Source organism: Pelmatolapia mariae, linkage group LG9 (genome assembly GCF_036321145.2).
Source record: "Pelmatolapia mariae isolate MD_Pm_ZW linkage group LG9, Pm_UMD_F_2, whole genome shotgun sequence".
In the NCBI taxonomy this organism is placed as follows: domain Eukaryota; kingdom Metazoa; phylum Chordata; class Actinopteri; order Cichliformes; family Cichlidae; genus Pelmatolapia; species Pelmatolapia mariae.
Window position 1 is genome coordinate 8,554,146 of NC_086235.1, and position 13,296 is coordinate 8,567,441.

The following is a 13,296-nucleotide window of genomic DNA, read 5'->3' on the forward strand; positions in this document are numbered from 1 at the left end:
GCATCAGTGTTGCTGGACCCATCACTACCAGCAGGTGTCAGTATGGAGCAACACAGCAACACTGTGTCGACACAGTATCGATACAGTTTGGGGAATGTGCTGAAACGCTTCACGAGGCCTCATCTACCTATCACTACTCACTAGGTTTTGTGTATACTCACAAACCTGTCAAACCTGCATTTGAAACGTTGGCTACCAAGCAGTGTAGTATTGCAACACGGTATTTAGGTTTCTAACAAAAATAACAAAATAGGAACATACATAGTGCCATCATTGCCAGACCTGGCCCACCTCTAGTTGACATACACCCTGCCATAACACCAGTCAGTCAGAAGTGCCAGCTTGATCCCGGTTCCGGGCCAGACCTGTTTTCTATGAGCCTGGGCCACAAAAACCAAACCACAATCAGGCCAGATATGGCATGCCATCACATACACAGTGCCATCTATGCCTGGCCTGGCCCATATCTGGATAACATACCACTTACCATGCCAGAAGTCAGCCAGCAGTGCCAGCTTGACACCAGATACAGGCCAGACCTGTCTGCTATGTGGGATAGCTGTATTGGTTGTCCCATTATGATACTTTTATTTAGGCTTATATTTAAGGATATTTTGGTTGCTTATAGTTAAAAAGCAGCTTGATACTTACCTCATTACAGCTGATATGTATAGAAATTTTACAAACCATCCAAAAAGTTTCAGTCAATGCAAAAGCGGTGGATTATCACATACCCCACACATACATTTCCGATTGGAAGCATTTATTTGTTTGTTTGTTTCATTGACTGCCATTGTTATTATGTTTTTGATAGAAGGGTTTAACACAATAAATAAAGGTTTTTTTCACATGCTGAAGAAACACTTTTACTTCACTGGTTTCATACCATTGTGGAGGAAATTGCAGTTCAGTGTTCAGGTTGCAATTGCAATAACTAATATTTTTTTAACATTTTTTATCAAGTCTCAATAATTTGTCATAAATTTCATCAACAACCCTTTTTATGACAAAAGCAACATAATAAATACATTTATAAAAAAGCACAAGGACAAAAATTATAATAAAATGCATGTCGATGAAAACGTTTAGGTGAGACAAGATCCAATCAGAATTCATTAAGTTCTGTAGAGTGAGCCAATCCTTGTACAGCAAGACGTGCACAATTTGATCCAATGAGCAAATTTTCTTGATCTGAAAATTCTTGGATGTTTAAGAAAAATTAAGGCAAATTAAAGAGTGTTGACATTTGTTTGTAGAGTTTGGAGTGGCATGAAGACAATAATCCAACAGCAGAAGAGCTGCAGGCGGAGAGTAAGAGCCAATGAGTTGAAAATGTTCTTCAACAGATTTGACACCGTAACGAATACTCACCTCCCTACTGACTTACCTGTTGTCAGCCTGCAGTCCACAGCCACTCTCTCACACCCCTACAGTGATGTTGGAGAGGTGAATGTTGTCCAAGATAAGGACAATGCTGGCCAATACCTCCCACCCTACTTCTTGATGCACTGGCCAGTCACAGGAGTACGTTCAGTGAAGGACTGAGATTACCCAAATGCATCACTGAACCACACAGGACATCATTCCCACAGCTCCTCCATCTAAGGGAAGCTTAAATATTTATATATTTGCCCTGAGAAAAATCCCATAGGAAGGAAACTGTCAGATGTCATAAAACTGCTTAATACTTACAAATAAACACTGACTGCTGAGCTGTTACAGGACTCCTAATTGCCCTCCTGTGTATACATTGTCCCTGTCTCCACTTGTCCTTTGTCACAGTGTGCTGTTCAGTTCACTGGTCTTAGTTCAGCTAAATAAAGGGCTTGCCGTTTGTTACTTCCAGCTGCCTTCCTGTGTACACATTTTAGTTGCTTTAGTGGAAAAATCATTTTGCACAATTGATGCAAAATTATCAAACTGATAATTAATCTCATAAATCATAACACACTGCTCTCCCCTATGCCTTTATAAGTTAAAAGCATTGGCATCAGCAATGCTGGCGCTGCATTTGCTTGGTATTGGATCACTTTGAAATAATGTACATAACTAACTATTTCCAGTTTTTATTCACTTTTTAAAAAATGTAATTAATATCAATTTGTAACTGTACACACTTCTGTTATTACTGTTGCACACCTACAGTACCTTTGCAGTCCACCAGAGGGCCCTTGTCAATACTTTGGATATCACTGGTCCAAGTTATAAAAAATCTGAATCCTTTCTTAGTAGCTGGTATACTTTTAAACCCAGTGTGAAATTCCCAGGGAGATGCTCTTGGGAATTCCGGTGTAATCTTAAACCTTTCAAGCTCTCAATCACCCTCTCACCATATTGTGTGTGTGTGTGTGTGATCATTGTTTTCCCTCTCCCATTATCACACCTAGTATCCTACCATTCCTAAGACCCTGAGAAAAGAGCTCCTAGTAATCAAAGTGGGTTTCAAAAATGACTACAGTACCTGCAGTAACTCTGATAACTTAGTGTATCATATGGGGTTATACAGTTTGAGCTCAATTGAAAACACCAGGGGATAGCTGTTCTGGGAAATTATTGGGATATGTGTATGACATATTGTGAGAGTCTAATGGGTATTTAAATAGCAGGAAAATATTTGGACAATAACAAAGTTTATTTTTTTTCACATAAATACATAATAAACTGAAATGCACATATAAGCAAGAAAAAAGTCAAAGAAAGATAGCACTTAAATGCTAACTTTTTAAAAAAAAAATGGTTGGCACCATGAAAGACTGAAGTCAACACCAGAAATTAAATACAGGGTAACAGTAATATAATTAATCTGGAAACGTAAAGAAAGGTTTTTAGGAAGCATTCTCGTTTGAATATATCTTTGAAAGCGAGGCCAACGAAGTTACAGACAGGCAGCGATGCTTCACCAGAGAACTTGTGCTTCACTGCACCTTCTTCATTGTGGAAGTGACTGAGGAGGAAAGAGAGACAAAGGAGAGCTTTAGATTTTCTCTGCAAATAAGTTCAATGTGTTTGTGTGTCTGTGTGTTAGCACAACTTACGATCCTGGACCCACTGAGCGTTAGGATCGGCGCAAAGCTGACCATACTCTGTGTTGAAACTGGAAAAAAAGAATGTTTTAGATATTGCATGTGTTTATGTTTGTGTGTAGGACAACATGTGCTGACTTACATTATAGCCTTCACACAGGGATGTGATGAAGCCTGCTCGCGATATGTCTCCCCCACCACCTCAGGGCTCATATCGAGGTTGGTAACATCAACGCAGCACGGGCGTTTCCTCGTAGGACCACGGATACCTGAGAGGAAGGAGGTTAAAACGGATTTATCTTACCTGACAAAAGTCTGATTAGAAGGAAAACCAAAGTTAACTCCAGGCTTAAAATGTGATGAAACTCCTTACATCACTAAACACAACATAGCTGTTAAAATGTTACCTAAAATTACGCGACAGTGAGCGGGCTTTTTTGTGCGTCACTCTGTAACCATTTTACACTTTGATTATTCAAAGTAATTTTAACATTTTCATTCAAAGTGTATTGAAAATAGTAACTCATATGGACCTATGTTTTGGCACAATATGTTCTTCAACATCTTCATTAAAAAAAAACAGTGGGCCAACAGAGTATTTGCAGTAGAAAGTCTCACCGCTTGGGGCTCATCTTAAGACTAGTAATTATGTTCATGATTGACAGTGTGTGACTGTTTTTGTTACCAGGACCATATTCTATAAATATAATTTAACAGAGGTGAGATTTGACCCCCGTTTTATATCTGAGACACTTACTGTAATTTTACATGTGGAACAGGAATATGAGGATTTTATATCCCTACGAAGTGCGACAGCTTCTTTTAAAGTGGTCGAATATTTGATGTTTATTGAACTTGGATGTTCTACTTCTTGAGCGGCGTCTGATTCTGTCGTGTTGACATCCACTTCCAGTTTAAATGGATGTGCCAGATGTGGATTTGATGAACAAAAGCTGGATGTTGTTCCAGAAATTACTTTTGCGTTCATTTTTTTTACTTTACTCAACTTCTACCCATAAAATTGAAATGTAAACAATTGGGAGACATGATCTTGCAAATGAATTTTCAGTCTTGAATTTTTCTTATTGTTATTAATTGTCAATAAAGAACATTGGCGAGAATATGAGGCAACAAGCTTCATTTATTAGCAATAATTCATATATCAAAGACAAAATTCAGATATGCAGCTAGCTGAATGTTGAACATCATTATCGCACATTTGCAACTTATCATGCTGTTCTGTCTCTGTGTCTCTCATTTCCTGCTTGTATATGACATTATCATAGTTATGCAATGAGTCACAATGTGCACCTCTCACAGCAGAAAGCTTGAAAACTAAACAGCATTAAGATTTGTTTACAGAGTGCTCATATAGCTGAAATGGAACCCCCGCATCCACTGTGGTATTTTGTATGATAGTTGAATGGGTGGTGTGAGGGATGCTTAGCATCATGAGACAGAAGTCAAAGGAAATACACATTTGCATGTAGATGTGCATAAATGTATAATCACTATACATCAAATGAAATTCAATGAAACTGAATCAAAAAAAGTCAGGAGAATGATGTAAAATCTCCAAGACTTCTTCTAAATTTAAATGTAAAGGACGCCTTTTAAAATGTCATGACTGACCACATGTTCAGGGATGTCTGGAGTTTGGTGGATAGAACGCAAGAGTGTAAATGCTAGAAAGACTGTTTAAAAGTATTGAGTGAGCAGATACCAGAAGTAAAGGTTTGTGGTGAGAGAAACTAACGGAGTCGTTGCCCAGTGAAACCCACGAGAGTCCACCCCCTTTCACCAAAAAGTAAGTAATTGCTGTAAAAGTAGCTACTTAATCAATTTTATATATACTTTTCTTTTCTTTGGAGAAGTAAGAGTATAGTTACCTGCAGAGGAGCTGAAGCACACACACATTGAGAGCAGGAGGACAGTGACGGAGAGAATCTTCACAGACATTGTCACCGGTAGTCTGGCTCACTGATCAGGTTGTGATTATGCGAGTTGATTCCTTAGTTATTTATTGATAAGCGCAGGAACATCTGCAGGCGCGACTGATGATGAGTTTCTATAGGTTTGTATATTTGTGTGTGCGTGGTTGTGACATATCACACCTCCGCCTCTTGTCAGGAAGATTTTTCTATTTCAAACCACCAACATCTCACTCTGAGCTTTCCGAGAAACAGCCTCACATACACAAAGTTCACAGAAACTTAAATATGTGTACAGCCCAGTGACTGACTCCAACAACTGCATTGTCATGAATGATGTATATAGACCCCTGAAGATTTCAGTTTTTCCATTTACACTGACAGTGACTGCTTATCTGTTGGAGTTCATAAGAAAAATAAACATGAAGTGTTGTGATTGTTATGAATCAGGCCTCAAAGTAATGCATGATGACTCTGATGCACATTTATCCACATTTGCATAACTGACTGACTTTTTGGGTCCTTATCGAGATACATTTAATCTTAAATACTCACAACTTAAACTTTTGCTTGCAATATAAACCATTAAATTAAATTCTTCAGAGTTTCTTGTTTACATTAAGCTGTTAAGCTGACCCATTTGGATTCTTTTATTTAGGCTCCGTGTTTATGACCAAACATCTCCTCTTTGGTTTCGTATGTTCAATTGTTCCAGAAATTTTTTTCATTGCTGACAAGCAAGGCACCTTTGTTAAAGTCCCCTCACCACAGATATGCATGTGAGTGAGAGCACTGGGACACTGGAATAAAGGACCCCATTGTGGTCTGCACTGTGGAGTGCAGTGGGCCACACCTTGTGAGTAACTGGCAGCACTTCTATGCGGCCTTAGGCTACGTCTACACTAGCCCAGATAGATTTGAAAACTGCGTTTTCATCTGAAAATGCTGCGTGTCCACACTAGCGTTTTCAGTCGTTTTCACAGAAACAGCCGAAAATGCTTATGTTCCAGTACTACGCATGCGTGAAACACAAGAAGATTCGACCTGCCTCATTTCTGTCTGCCGTTTATTTACTTTCCGGCTCTTTGCAAAATGTCGAGGAAAAGCACCGGGTTTTTTAAATGGATTAACAATGAGGTGGAGTTGTTGGTGTGAGTAACACAAAAGTACAAAGTTGCAAAAGCGAGTGAGAATTAAAGAATTTAAAGAAAAGCTATCTGGAGTATGTACAGACTGATATTAATCTTTAATAGGGCTGTCAAAATTGAGAGCAAACAAAACAACTGTTGTATAATGCCCTCCACTATCTTTGTTTAATTGGTCACATGACTGCATCATATGACTAACATGTGTCATCGTTTTAGAAAGTCTGCATTTTCGCTGTCCACACTGTGACGCGAAAGCACCGTCTTCAAATGTATTCGTTTTCGAGAGCGTTTTCAAACCGCTGCGTTTTCGTCTCAGTGTGGACGGGAGAGCAAAACAGAGAGAAAACAATGCGTTTTTCAAATGAAAATGCATTAGTGTGGACGTAGCCTTAGTGTAGACTGACTCCCCGTGTGGCCCACAGCTAGCATTAAATGGTGTAAGTTAAGTTGAGCTTTGATTTGTAACTATTAATATAGTTTCTTTAGACCTTTGCAGAACTGTGTTCTAATAAAATCTAATAAAATCATTTAGCTATCTAAGTTTCAGTTGTTTTTATCAGGTTTTCCCATTTTCAGCATCTCCAGCACTGTCTTTAAATATTTGATTTTTTACAATTTGTTTTGTGAAATCCACTACTATAATCAGTCTATTACACTTCTACCTTCTCACTACAAAGCTGTGTGCTTTTATCAACTTACAATATACTTAAGGAGTGTTTAAAGTAATATTTCCTGGGATGTAGTTCACCGATGTTGTTGTCGGTCTTAATAGGAAGGATCAGTGTACCTTCCTGCTTTAAAAAGGTTTCATCAAAGTCACTCGACATAATCAGTCTTTATAAATCTGACACTTGTTTTCTCCAATTCTGCTTTTAAGCAAGAATTCAGTCAAAGCAAAGCCAACATGGCACCAACAGCGTTTTTCCTGTTTCTTTAGTAGTTGAGTGTAGGAAGTGGGTTTGTCAGAAATGTCTTGATGGTGTGGGTGTGTGACGCCACACCAGTCCGAGTGCTAGTACATGCCAGTATAAGTGCTAAATGAATAGTGGTTGGAAAATTCCTATACAAATTCCTATAATATGATTATGATAAAATATATCATACGTATGAATATTGATTGGCTTCATTTTGTATAAAACTTTGCACTTTGGAGGTTTGCACTTACAAGATGAAAGGTTTGCACTTACAAGTCCCACGTGTGGGACTAATAAAGGTTATCTTATCTTATCTTATCTTATCTTATATTTGCAAACTGTGGTGTTTCTGCAGAATACCAAATGTAACAAAAAATATTCAGAGATGTTTCCAGCAAGTTCAGTAACCTTTAAAAGTGAAGACTTGCTGAAGTTGAAGACAAAGAATCTGAAATATTCATTTTCAATTCCACCTCTCTGCCTCTGGCCCATCATTACGATATAACACTACCTCTTTAATCATCAGCATATTACTATTCTTAAACTGTCGTTATAAGTTCCAGTGTAGTGCTCTGTCACTTAGTCACTTCTGTTTTATAATAAATGCTGACATGAGTTTCCAGAATGAACATCTTTCCTCTGTATCATAAGTCATGTGGTTCCTTAGGCCCCCTCAAATCAGGAAGTGGTAAATCTTTTTCACCTATGCACAAGTTTTCAAATATGATATTCGTGGCATTTTTGACAGTTTTTCTTTATATTGCTTCCTTTCCAAACATGTTGCATGAGTATAAAAACTTTGCAAACTTGTGTTTTGTTTCCATGTTCTTTCTTTTTTTAAAATACTAAAAAAATACAGGCATAAAACAGAGGTACAAAATGACACAAACAAAACTGCTAAGGAGTGCAAAGTGACCACAGACAGAAAACATGCAGATGCAAAATCAATAAATGCAGAAAACATGCAAAATATAAAGTTTTGGGTTGGAAATACAACAATAAAAATAGGTGACATGTATCTTTAAATTAAACCACATCATTTTCTGACTGAAGTTTGATCTCTAACCACCTCAGCCATCTTTCACTCTATATATATATAGCATTCCTTCATTTACACAATGCTTCATATTATACACAAAAAGGACAGATATGGAGTCAAAAACTCTTGTGTGTATGTCTGACTGTATGGTGGTGATGTCTCAGGCTAGGTTCACTACACCCCACAGCCACAGGATCTGTAGTTCTGAACCTGGAGGACAGAAAGCCTTGTTGGCAGTGGGATACAAGTTGATGAAATCACTGGTCATTTGCTGAATCAGCAACAGGATCAGTGCCATAAAATACTAGAAAGAAGCCTAAAATGCATAGTCTAACAAAGTTTACTGCAGTTCACACACAGGATTTTCTTCTTTTCCTTTGCTGCTTTACACACTCACACAAACATCGTTCTGACTGTTGCTTGTCACTATTATGCTCTAGCTTTGTGGCTGTCATCCCAGCACAACACACTATGGTTCCGGTGCGATACTGTGTGATAATGACATCATTCAAGTAGGCAGTGCCATATGCAGTGTGCGGACACAGCACCTTGGAAAGTGCTGGGGTTCTAAAAAAGCCAAAAGGAAGGTTGACAAATTGGTATTAACTGTACAGAGTGCAGTTTATACGTAGTCTCTATAGTCTCTGGAGATAAGGCAATCTACCAGCAGCCCTTGGTTAAAACCACTATCTTGAAAAAGCCAGCGGTTATTCACCAGTCCAGGTGATAGCTGACCAACTGAACTGTGAGACCTCATTATTCTTGCTGTAGATTGAACACACAGAACTGTTTAGGCCTGTGTTTCTTTACTATAAGAACTGTGCTTTTGTGCATGACCCTCATGACTCTTGGTCGCAATCTGTTGGCGTTTAGTGGTGGAGTAAGTTGTCTCGTAATCCCTGGATTAATGGGTCAATCACTGGTGCCTCCACATGATCCCAAACACACCTTTATAGTTGCTTTTAAATTGAGAATGTTAAAACATGCAGGGTAATTAACATCTGAGTGATTTTCCTATGGTGCTCATATGTGTGCATTGCTTAGTCTTTCACGTGCTCACAGCTAGGCATATTGTAGTATTTCTTAATATGCACCAGCTTTCATGCAAAATAAAGTTAGTTTTGTTTGTTTTCAGGAGACTGAATTGGTGACTTAAATGTCAGTAAAACTGAAACTCTGCACTGAAACTAGAAAGATGAAGATTAGCACTGTAGTATGCCAACACCATCCACCATCAGTCTGTGGTAACAACATAGATGATGATGAAAGCAGGTCACTGCTTTCATAGCTGAGAAAAGAGACATTCGAATCAAGCGGCTGTTTTAACTGTCTCTGCACACCATACAACAAAGTAGCCAAAATAGGAAACTGCATTCAGGCCACTGAGTCACATCGAGTGCTCCTGTGTCACTGCAAGACTGAACATTTTATTTTGTGTTTATTTCTGTTAATTTAGAAATGGTAGCAATGGTGGTGTGGTGTTATTCTTGTGAGCACAGAGTAGTTGTATTGTTACAATATTGGCAGAAATTTTTTTCGGGTAAGAAGGTTTGAAAAATGTACATGATCCACTTCCTAGTGGAAGGTGAGTAACAATCAACCAAGTGAAAATAGGCTTAGTGAGAGTTAAATCGCTTCTATGAATTTAATCTTTAGTTATTTTTATTTATGTATTTATTAGTTGTTTTTTTTATTTAATTGAAAAACTGACTATGGATGAAGTTTAACTGCTTCCTCAACTGTTCTCATTAAGAAGAACAATAAATAAGTCCTGTGTTACTGGCCATCCTACATTAAACAAAGAAGACACAGATAGTAACATCCCAAAGACTAGTGTCAGTGAAATACAGCTGCAATAAGTAGCTCTGCTGTGGTTGGAGCAGACAGGTTATGGGCACACTGACGAGAAGGAGCAGGCATGTATTTGCTACAGCAGGGCTGTACCCACATAGCAAAATTGGTATGGCCCAGATCTGGCCCACACAATGTGCTTACACATGGCCCATATACTGCAAAGAATGACGGCCCTTTGGTGGCCCAGATCAGGTTTGCCAGAGGTGGCCCACACATGGGCCAGCACAAGGCCAGTTGCAGACACACTGGTGGTCCTTTGCTGGCCCATGTGTGGATTACCTTGGCAAACCTGGTCTGGGCCACCAAAGGGCCGTCATTCTTTGTTGTATGTGGGCCATGTGTAAGTTGTGTGCAGCCATGGGCCAGTTGCAGACACACTGCTGGTCCAGAACAGTTTCAGCTCTGGCCCAGATGTCAGCCTAATATGTACCTTAATCAAGCCATGTAATAACAACACGTGCCAGAACATAATAGTGCAAAAGTAACACGACAAAACTCTGTTCAGACAGTGAACAGACTGATTCTTAAATGGCACTTTTCTGCTCTTGCATATTACTCAAAGTGCTCTATACAACGTGCCACAGTCACCCAATCACACACTTTCTCTAAACTGAGCGCTTCCTAACTACATTCATACACATTCACACTCTTGACATGATGACTAGAGGAGCCAGGGATTGAACCACTACCCACATAGTAGACAGGTCTGGCCTGGATCTGGTGTCAAGCTGGCACTGCTGGCTGACTTCTGGCATGGTAAGTGGTATGTCATCCAGGTATGGGCCAGGCCTGGTGTAGATAGCACTATTTACGTGATGGCATGCCACATTTGGCTGGATTATGGTTTGGTTTATATGCCCAGGCACATAGAAAACAGGTCTGGCCCAGATCCGGCATCAAGCTGGCACTTCTGACTGACTGGTGTCATAGCAGGGTGTATGTCAACCAGATGTGGGCCAGGTCTGGCAATGATGGCACTATTTATGTTCCTGTTTTCCTGTTTTAGATAGAAGACCCAAATGCCATGTTGCAAAACTATACTGCTATAGTAGCCAACATTTCAAATGCAGGTTTGTGAGTGTACACTTTATCCAAAACCTAGTGAGGGTTTACTCATGTTTACCACTGGGTGGCTGTAGCTCAGGAGGCAGAACTTCCTTCAAGGTTTCTGTTTTTTTTTTTGTTTGTATCCCTGTGTGTGCAGCTGTATCAAACAGATGGAGTGCTTGAATGTTCTTTTCAGTTGTGGAAATTTTTGGCCTGATTTTTTTTAACTTGACTGACAAAAAATAATTGGAGATTATCTATCAGAATTTCAGGAGCTGGACCACCCCTCCAAACACGCTCCTTCCGGTTGTCATCTATATAGGTTCCCCCAGTTCTGCAAGCTGTTCATTCTCGTGTACGTGCCCCACCCTCCCTCACTCCTTGTTTTCAATTCGTTAACTTCTTCATTTCTATTTAGTGCATGGGGATCTGCCAGGCCCGGGAGCCATCACCAGTCTCCTTCAAGGCCTTCCCCAAACCACAGCTCAACTCATTTCAAAGCATTCACTTTTACCTACTAAAACACTGTCAAACCTAAATAAGGACGTGGGCCCAGCTAGTGAATAATAAATAAAAAAAAACAGGGATGTTCGACTCTTTGAGTGTCAGGAGCACCTGATCCTTTTGTGCCCACTTCTCTGAGTAAGGAGCTCCTAGTGGCTGAAGTCAAGCTCTCCAACCACTACAGTAACTGCTTTGACCTCTATTAGAAACTCTTGATGATGACTCAAATAAAACTGTATCATATTGACTCATGCACTGGGGGAATCATGCACTATTCTGGGAAATTACTGGGAGATGTGTTTGTTGTCTTCTGTGAGTAGACAAGAGTAAACAAGACTAGAAAAAATATTTGCTCAATAATACAAAAGTTTATTTTTTTATATTATTTTTTTGCTGCCAGAATGTGCTTCACATCAACACATAATACAAAGAAAGAAATTCATGAATAAGCAAGAAAAACAAAAACAAAGGAAGGCAAAACTGATCCATTCGAAAACAGCTGGTCCTAAAAAAGACTAAAGCCATCGCCCAGAATAAACAACAGGCTTACTCAACAGTTTAGAGTAAATGTAAATGAAAGCAGAAAGAAACAGTTACATTAAGAAAGCGCTCGAGTTAAAATAAGCTTTTAAAGGTGATCTCAAAGGAGACAGGCAGTGATGCTTCACCAGAGGACTTCACTTCACTACACTTTCGTCATTTTGGCAGTGACTGAGGAGGAAGGAGAGACAAAGAGAGCTTCAGATTTTCTCTGCAAATACTTTTCATGTGTTTGTGTGTCTGTGTGTTAGCATAACTTACGATCCTTGACCCACTGAGTGTTAGGATCAGCACAAAGTTGTTTTCCGTTTCCTGTGTTAAAACTGTAAATAAAAGACAGAAGGTTATACAGATTGTATGTTTGTATGTAGGAGAACATGTGCTGACTTACATTATAGCCTTCACACAGGGTGGTCTTGCAGCCTGCTCACGATATGTTTCCCCCACCACCTGAGCGCTCATATCCATGTTGGTGACATCAACGCAGCACAGTCGTCCCTTTCCAGGATGAGCTGGACCTGAGAGGTAGGAGGTTAAAAACTCATTTATACAACCTGAGAAACACTGATTAGAAGGAAAATCAAAGTTTTACAGATTTTCATTAAACAGAAAGAAATGGAGGCAACAGAGTTTCTGTAGAAGAAAGTCTCACACTTGGGAGCCATCTTGAAACTCTTTTGGGGGTTTTTGGGACAGTTTGGTGATATGCTAACAAACAAACAAAACAAACATAAATTCAAATTTGCAACTCACAGATTTCAAAGCAGATGGGCTGAGTGCCATGTTTCTCACTTGTGTCTCTGACAAAAAATGGACACTGAGTAAAATTGTCTGAGGTGTTCGTTATGAGAATCACAAACAATCAGAAACTTTCAATAAATATAGAACAGAGACTTCATCCAATTTTTGAAACTTTTAAAAGGATTCATTTTTACTTTGTCTTTAACTAAATAAATAACTCATTTTGCACATCAAACTGAAACATAAACAGTTGGGAGCCGTCGTCTCCATGGGGTACGGTGAGGCCCCTTCACAAACAGCTAGGAGCCAACATCAGAAATTGTTACTGCTGTTATCAATTTGATATATTTTATCAATTTTTTCCTTTAGAAAAGTAAGAACATAGTTACCTTCAGAGCAGTGGCCCACACATATTGAGAGCAGGAGGAGAGTGATGGAGAGGATCTTGACTGACATTTTTACTGGTGGTCTGGCTCACTGATCAGGGTGAAACTGAGTTGATTCGTGTTTGGTTATTTATTGGTAAGTGCAGGAACATCTGCAGAGTGTTTCTGT

General features: G+C 39.2%; 1 protein-coding gene across 1 annotated transcript; it reads right to left on the reverse strand.

The window, feature by feature from the left end:
- Positions 1-2,674: 2,674 nt before the first annotated feature.
- LOC134634924 (eotaxin-like) lies at positions 2,675-5,066 on the reverse strand. The gene is made up of 4 exons (XM_063484383.1): positions 4,913-5,066; positions 3,166-3,292; positions 3,036-3,094; positions 2,675-2,944 (listed from the first exon to the last, which is right to left on the reverse strand). Exons 1-4 carry the CDS (start codon positions 4,980-4,982, stop codon positions 2,916-2,918), a joined length of 285 nt encoding a protein of 94 aa, XP_063340453.1. The 5' UTR covers positions 4,983-5,066; the 3' UTR covers positions 2,675-2,915.
- Between the last annotated feature and the right edge of the window lie 8,230 nt (positions 5,067-13,296).

Bases quoted from the DNA above. Each gene is read 5' to 3' on its own strand.
- LOC134634924 (XM_063484383.1), bottom strand. From the start codon at position 4,982: ATGTCTGTGAAGATTCTCTCCGTCACTGTCCTCCTGCTCTCAATGTGT. The intron at 3,293-4,912 runs GTAACTATACTC...CCTTCCTCTCAG, and splicing joins GTGCTTCAGCTCCTCTGCAG to GTATCCGTGGTCCTACGAGG. The intron at 3,095-3,165 runs GTAAGTCAGCAC...CTTTTTTTCCAG, and splicing joins CCCTGTGTGAAGGCTATAAT to TTTCAACACAGAGTATGGTC.